Below are 8051 nucleotides of genomic sequence, written 5' to 3' on the forward strand. Positions count from 1 at the left end.
GCAATGCCCGAGGGACAAGCAGTGCGGGTCCAAGGGTCTCTCGCGTGCTGCGAGGGCAGGTGCGGGTGCCTCGCGCCTCCGCTCCCCATTGGGGCCGCGAAGAGCAGCTCTGGCCCGGTCCCCGGCGCAGGGCGCCCCATTCATTCCTCCCCACCAGATCCCGGCCCTGCTTCCTCCCTCCACCGCCCGCTCCTCCGCCTCGCTCTTTCCCCCGCCCCCCAGAGTCTCGTTTCAGTCATCCCTTTGTCCTTCTCCGGATTGGCAGGTTTTATTATTCCGCCTGAACAATCCGGCCGCCCAGTGGCTGAGGGTCGCTGACGTCGGCGCTAGAGCCGGGGAGTAGTTGGGATTTTGCTCTGTCAGTAACACATGTGTAAGAGCCGCGGAGGGAGCGAGCGGGCCGGCTAGAGGCCAGCGCCGCCGCCGCCTCCAAGCCCGGCAGTAGCAGCCCCGGCAGAGCCCGGGCAGCGGCGCAGGCTGCAGTGCGCTGGGCCCTGGCCGGCCGCAGCTCTCCAACTCCTGCGCGCCCGCCTCCTGGCCTCCGCTAGGTCTGTTGTTTCTGCGGCTGCTCCCCGCTGGAGGTGCAGGAAGCTCGGTAGAGCCGCCGCCGCCGGAGCCGAGCGAGCGCGCGGGAGGGAGGAAGGCGGTGGAGGAGGAGGAGGAGCGCGAGGAGCGCGGGCGGGGGCGGGGGCCGTCGGGCGGGGGAATATACAAAGTGAAGCCACATTGCCAAACTTGCAGCAGCGATTGCAGCAGTTGCTACCGCTGCGCCGCGCCTGAAGCCGCGCTGCGCGGGCCGAGGGCTCCTGCAGCTGCTCGCGCGGAGGCGGAGAAGGACGAGGACCGAGACTGACACTTCTGCTCCTGGCCGGCTGCCACTTACGCGGGGTCCCCAACCCAACCTCAAAGCAACGCGTTAAAAAAAAAAAAGCAGCCCTTAGCCCCCTCCTCCCCTTTCCTGCTTCTGCGAGAACTCCCTCCCTCCCTCCAGCTCGCCGGCCGAGGCGCCCCTTCCGTGGAAGCCGAGCGGCTTCGCTCGCATTTCGCCGTCGCCGCCTCTCGCAATATTGCAATATAGGGGAAAAGCAGGTAAGGGGGCGGCTGAGGAGCCGTGGGCAGGGAGGGCGGTGGGAAGAGGAAGGGGGCTGTTCTGGACTGAGGCTGTTTTCTTTGGCTTCCTTCCCTTGACCGTCCCAAATTGCAAGTAAACAATACGTCGGCTTAGATAATGCGCGAGTCTGAAACTACCGAGGCCGGCCTGCGAGCTAGCACAGAGGACGGCCGGGGCCGCTAGCTTTGTAGCGGTTCCTGCTTACAAAAGGGTTGTTCTCGGAGACGAGGCTGGTGGGGTGCTTAGAGGGGCTTGGAGGTATTTCTAGTTCATAAGGGGCTCATCAGGGGGTGCTTAGACGAGGGTTTAAGTATGAGAAGTAGTGAGCTGTGGGGTATAGACATGACCCCCCCCCCCCCCAAGTAAACACTATTTTTGAAACAGTGGCAGAAAGGATCCAAGTGAGAAGGATTCGGTATTGCTGATTCTTTAAAAAAAAAAAATTCTTCTTGGTTTATAAGTCTTTTGTTCCAATGCAGGAGAAATCCGGTGAATCACCTAATTAAAATCAAGACATGAATTAAGCATCCATTTTTGTACTACAAATTGCCAGCGCAACGTTTGTTCCTCCCTTGGTCTCCATTAAAAAACACCAGAGACGTTGTTAAAGGGGGGCAGATTTTGCCTCTAGCTGCCAGTTCTGCTTTCTATTTCACTGACTATCCCAGGACCTAAATTGCTTGGCTATGTAATTACTAGAGTATAAGCCTATTTAACTTAAAAGCTTTCTTTCTTTTTTTTTTTTTTTCCAACTCTAAATGAAACTTGATGAGGGCCCGTCCTTAGTTATCAGGGGAGTCAGTTTCTGGTCAGTCCTCTTGATTCATCTCTTTTAGATTTAATCAGCATTAAGGTATTGCTTGTCCTTAAGAGCTTTAGCTAATGGGGTTACTGGATGCTTTTCTCAGCGTAATGTTTCCTTTTCAAAAAAAGTATACATATATATTTACCTCTCACCAAAGATGGGGGCGGGGAACAGCTTGGACTTTCCTCTCTCCCCTCCTCTTTTAAAAAGGAATTCGGAGCGATTAAAACGTTGGTGGAAACAGTTTAAAGACCTAGGGCAGGAAATGCAGATTCATTTGGGTTAGGGCTGAAATTGTAACAAAAAGCAATTCCTCGAGTAAATGCATCAGATAAATCAATTTACATAAAGGTATGATGCATTCGGATAAATGCAATGCTAATGGGTTTTAGAGTGGTCCTGTTTCCAAAGTCTCAGGGTTTTGTTACAGCTTAATTGGTGCAGTTCTTATTCTGGTTTATTGTGCGGTCACTGGACACACGTTCTGGGACTCTTTCGGAGGAAATGTGTTTAAAATCGGCCTATTTAAGGAACCCGAGTCCTTGTTTCGTTACCTCCCCCCCCCCCTTTTTTTTTTTGCAGCAGCCAAGTTGGGCCGGGGACAGGCAAAGTTCGCCCTCTCCCTTCTGAGGTATCAGCTGAATGTCTTGAGCAGATAGCTGGGAGCCTCGGGGGGAGCCCACACTCTCGGCTTACAGAGGACAAAGACAAAACAGGCTGCTTAATTGGCAGTAAATAACTTGATCTTTTTATAGAATAAGTGACTGGAGGAACACTAGGACTTTATTGGACTCAGGATTGAAGGCAACAAATTAATCGGTTTAGGCTAAGCTTAATAAATTGATTCTTATATTATACCCTAGTTGCTTCTCCTGTGGCATTCATTAGAAAGAGTGGGGAATTTTTAAAAGCAGTTTTTGGTGACAGCAGGACTAGCTCGAATTTAACTTTGAGCATCCCTTAATAGTGCTTTTTCGCATATTATTTGTACCCCCCCCCTTTTTTTGGAGGAACAAAGCTTTAGCATTTAAATTGCTGATCAAGGGCAGATTAGGGAGACCAAAGTGAAGAGTGTTTGTATAGGAAGTTAACAGGCATCCTAAAGTTCAATGATCTATTATTCTTGCCTGTGTCCCGAAAACCCAGAGAAAACACTCATTGATCTTCAAAATGAAATGAGATTTGGAACAATAATGGGAGATGGCGGTCACCACAATGGCATGTGAAAGGTGCTGTTTAAAATACGAAAAACCAGTTTCGCAACTTTACACACCGCACTCCCTCGCCCGCCCCTCACCTCCCCTCCCACCACCATGCTCTCCTTCGCCTCACAGCCGGTCCCTCCCTCCTTCCCTTTCAGAAAACCGAACTCATTTCCAACTTGTGAACTGCAGCTGCACTTCCCAGGGCAGAGCTCGGGAGGGAACGCGGCTCCGGAGGGGCCCGGTGGGGCCGCAGCCTTCCCACTCCGCCTTGCTTTCTGGGCCCGGCTAGGACTGGGGAGGGGCTGGGCGCGGCAGTGGGTGGGTTTGACCCTCATTTGCTGGGGGCGGGCGGTGGGGTAGAGGAGGAGGGGGCAGTGGGCGGAGGCGGGTGCTGGGAGGAGGTGCTGCGAGGGGTGGAGCGCGCAGCCGGAGCCTCGCTTTCGGAGTTTTGACAGTACCGAAGCTGAAATTGTCAGCGGCGGCGAGCGCAGGAAAGTTGAGAGGAGCTCGTGGCCCCAGAACAAAGCTTGAGAAAAGTAAACAGGAGGCTGCTGCCGGCGAGCCTCCCTCCTTTCCTCTCCCCCTCACCCTCCTTCCCGCCCTAGCCCTTCTTCCTTTCAGCAGCTCCAGGGAGGAATGGGCTCGCTTGCTCTCCTGGCTATTATTAACTTTTGCATTGCCTCTGTTTTGTTTTTTTTTCCTTGTCCCCTTCCCGCTCTCTGCAGACCATGGTGAACCCGGGCAGCAGCTCGCAGCCGCCCCCGGTGACGGCCGGCTCCCTCTCCTGGAAGCGGTGCGCAGGCTGCGGGGGCAAGATTGCGGACCGCTTTTTGCTCTATGCCATGGACAGCTACTGGCACAGCCGGTGCCTCAAGTGCTCCTGCTGCCAGGCACAGCTGGGCGACATCGGCACGTCCTGTTACACCAAGAGCGGCATGATCCTTTGCAGAAATGACTACATTAGGTAAGGTTTTGCTGCCTTTACCCCAGATGGAGCAATGGCATAGACCAAAGGTTTCCATGGGGTTTAAGGAAAGGAGAGAGCACCTATGATAATAAATTGCAGCTTTAGCCCCCCATATTTTCGGGTTGGCAGAATTTAAGGGGTTCAAGAAGCATGTGTTAGTTTCCAGTTTTTAGTGGTAAATGCCATGCCTAGTAAAAATTTGGTCCATTTAGTGGGATTGGGCCGATAGGTGTGTGAAGGTTGAGCACTGTCTGGACCAAAATTTTAAGTGATCAGCCCCAACTTAGAAAAGGACTGCCGGCTACAAATAAACATTTCAAGCGGAAGTTTAAACTTCTTTCTGAAAGCAAGGTAGGCACCCCCAGAGAAACTTGGAGACAAAAGGTTGACTTAAAAATAAAAGTGTAGTTAGTGTGAAATGATTTGCCTGTGGTAATGGCTAATTATGATATTTACATAAGCACCTTTAAACTTTTTTTAGTGGAAAGCTGTGACTCATTCTTTGTGCTCCTTGGGAAAAATGCTGATTACCCATCAGTTTAAAGACTTGTAATTCTTTTTATAGAAAAAGAAAAACACTAAAAAACACCCAGCAGTAATGTTTCTCCTCATACTGTTGGAGACTTGGAGGCTCAACGTTAGTGTGGGGTTTGCAGTGGAGAATATGTAGTATCTTCAGCTGAGGAGTGTTCAGGTTTTTGTTTTTTTTGTTGTTGTTTGTATCACTGCCCTTGTTCCCCAAAAGAAGTTTGGAAAAAGAAGCTGTAGAATTGTGGTAATCTTGCATTTTAAAGCAATGTATAGGAACATTTGTATGTCCGTGTAAGCAGTCTTTTCCAACAAGTTTCAGTGCAATTAATGGGAAGAATTCAGGCGGTCAGGTGCCTATAGGATCTTTTCAGGTGAACTCAAGCTACTTAAACTCATTAATTTGAAAGGAGGCATTTGAAGGATTACACATTTAATTTGAGTAAATGGTTTGATAGACTGATGCACATGAATGCTTCTAGGAGGTGTTCTGTTTCCACATCCAGTAATTAAAAAAAAAAAACCGCACGCACACCGTTGATATTAGAGAGCTGCACACTTTTAAGAATTGCATTCTATTTAAGATTCCGCCTGAAGCCTTTCTTTATAGTGATTAGTAGAAAAATTTTGCTTTCTTCAGTGCTGGTGAATCAGTGGATTAGATATTTTGTTCAGAGTTGAGCTCCATTGTGATTCTACTCTGCGCCTGATACTGTCAAAGATCCCAGTGCAGCTCAGAGCTGATTATGGGTGTGTTTATCCCAGCGATATCATTACTGTAAAATGATGGAGTAAAATGACATTTAGTTATTCCAATAATGCAACCTATGTCCAGTCTTCTGCCATCCTTTATCAGTCAAGTAGAAGAAATACAGGATGGGAGAGGGTACGTTTAAATTAAGATGGCAACATTAACTGCACTAATGTTCTTTTAGAAGTGAATTCTGGAAAAATAAGCAGGAGCATGGGTGTAATGCTCTCTGGCCCTCCTTCGAAGCAATGCCACAAGCTTTGACAGTATTGAGATTAAATAGAGCGAAACTGGGGGAAGATAGGAGGGTGGTTTGTAGTGAAAAAACTGACGGTGCTGCTCAGATTCTCTCTTTCTCTCCAAGTGCTCTCGAAACACCTTCACTTCTGCTTACAACTAATTAAAAGGGAGATGGGTCCACTCGCATTCCCTCCGGACAAGTTTAGGATAGAGGCTTCCTGGGAATCGCCTACATTCCCTTCTCTGTTCTTGGGACCCAATATAAATGCCCGTTCTATGTGTTCTTGCTTAACGGAGCAATGGATTAACGGATGTGTGCCAAATTCCAGCCTTAACTAATCGGATCCATATTCTTCTTTCTTTTTGCCTCTTAATCTCAGAACTGGGACCAGGCTTGCTCTTGAACTAGGTCTACACTGAGAACCTTACCCTTAGATCAGGCCTGGGAGAGAAGAGTTTTAGCTCAGTGGCAATTTTATTGGCTGTTAACTCCGCTCAGACCTCACCAGCCAGCTGAGGGCCCCTGCTCAATTTGAAATCTCTGAAGTCTTCAGTATTTCCTCCCTCTGCCCATCCCATGCCAGAGAGCGTGGAAAGATAAGGAGGCATGGGAGTTTTTTCCTCCCAGCTGCCTCTCCCCCGTCTCCCCGATGTCCACTTGTTGGAGCTTTCACTTCTCTAAGGGCGGCCACTGAAGAGTAATCAGCTTGCTAGCTGCCAGGTGAAGGGGACCCTTTGGCCAGCTGGAACCACAGAGATTTATTAAGAGGCTTTTAAACTGACTTTGAGATTGTGTTTTGTTTTTGTAAACAACCAAGATATGACTAAAAAGCTGCTAGGGAGCTGGGAGAGCTGGCTGGGGGCGATGGGGCTTTTCCCCACCAGCCTCCTGCTCTGTGGCCCTGTGTCTATGGGGCAGAGCTGGGCTTCTGCCTCCTCTCCCTCGAAGATTTCAGATAAAGGGGCTGCCTTGCTGCGGCGAATCCGCACAATTAAAAGCTTTAATTAGTGGCTCCTCCATTTTCTTAGTTCTGATGGGCTTTATCTAATGAGATCTGGTCTCTGGCTTAGATCTGCTCCGAATGACGTGTCCGCAATGAATGAGAGCTGCGTCGCAAACAAAACATTTAATTAACAAAATTGGCCTCTAAGAGGGAGGGAAGGGGCTGGGAGGGGGGAATGGAGCGGAGGGGGAGGGCGGGTCTTAAAGGGGCCAACGCCTGCCTAGCCCCCAACCGACCCCCCCCCCGTTACAAAAGAAGGAGAACTTGGAAACTGCCACCTTCTTCCCTCAAGCACCACCAAGTAGCTTCGGCAGCTCCGTTTCTCTTTCCTCCTATCCGCCTCCTAACCCCACCTCCGGCCCGAAGACTGGTGTGGAAAGTGCAGCAGAGGAGGAAGTTCCGAGACCCACGGTTGGGGCTCCAGGCCCGGGGAGGGCGAGGAAATGTGCTTGGAAGCCCGGTGGCGGCCCTTCGTGAGCTCTTTGTTGGCTGGGCCGAGCCGGACCGGGCTGCCGCGGAGGCCGCAGCCAAGGCGTCTGCCCGCCAGCCGGCCGGCCTTGGGCCCGCTTGGGGGAGAGCGCAGGGCGGGAGTCTGGGCAGCAGGGCGCGCTTTCTTTCCCCGGCTCCTCCAGCGGTGGCGCCGGCAGACGCAGTGAGCGCCGTGCTGCCCGCGGTGGAGGCCTGGAGTGTGGGGCTGATGCTAGTTGGTGGTGGAGGGTGTGTTTGGGGAGGGAGTGGTGTTAGGAATGGAGACGCCACCAGGCAGTGAGTTCATTTCCCTGATAATCAACAGCAAGCTGCTGTATTCAGAGAATGCTGTCCCTTTAATTGAACAGGCTAGGTAATTAAATGGCACTTTTCCAATAGAACGTGCTAGGTAAATCTAATAGTTGGTTATTTAATATCACTTTGAAGTCTGCCCACTCAAGCACAATGACAGCACAGGAGCATGTGAACTATTAGCTAGGAAAAAAAAAAAAAAAAAACTAGGATCTCAAAAATTAATTAAATCGCATGCAATTTAGGGGGAACGTTTATCTTGATTTGTCATAACAGAATTAATTCAAGGCCTCCAATTCACTTGGGGGCAGATCTGTTACTCTGAATTAACCAAGCGTAATTTGGCTGATTTTTTTTTTCTTCCCCTCCCCTCTCTAATGCAGGGGTTGCCATTATGCACAGCCCCCCTCTTAAGTATCAATAGCTTCTGGTGCTTTTAAGGTGCTTGGTCTCTAGTTATTCCGAAGTACCTTTAATGGACTTGGCTCCAGGCATAATTTCTGGGTTGCATTTCTTTGTTACATTTAATATAGCTGGTGCAGAATTTAGATTAAATATAGGAACCTGTTGGAAAACCAATTGCTTCTGGATCAGTAGGTGTGGATGTGCATTTTTCTCCTCGGATAGGTTGCTAATATTTACTTGCAGGTACAAATGTAT

General features: G+C 49.9%; 1 protein-coding gene across 4 annotated transcripts in view; it reads left to right on the forward strand.

Moving 5' to 3' along the window:
- Nucleotides 1-359: 359 nt before the first annotated feature.
- The window catches only part of LMO4 (LIM domain only 4), a 21042-nt gene continuing 13350 nt past the window's right edge, over nucleotides 360-8051 (forward strand). Inside the window, exons 1-2 of one of the 4 annotated variants that reach the window (XM_049879688.1) lie at nucleotides 360-1089; nucleotides 3847-4085. In XM_049879688.1, the coding sequence (XP_049735645.1) occupies nucleotides 3850-4085 (236 nt within the window). In that variant the 5' untranslated portion in view covers nucleotides 360-1089; nucleotides 3847-3849. Of the gene's footprint in view, nucleotides 1090-1126; nucleotides 3440-3532; nucleotides 3658-3846; nucleotides 4086-8051 lie in introns of those variants that run through there. The other 3 variants (XM_049879686.1, XM_049879687.1, XM_049879689.1) reach the window with 3 other exon arrangements.

This window comes from Elephas maximus, chromosome 3 (assembly GCF_024166365.1).
Source record: "Elephas maximus indicus isolate mEleMax1 chromosome 3, mEleMax1 primary haplotype, whole genome shotgun sequence".
Taxonomy (NCBI): domain Eukaryota; kingdom Metazoa; phylum Chordata; class Mammalia; order Proboscidea; family Elephantidae; genus Elephas; species Elephas maximus.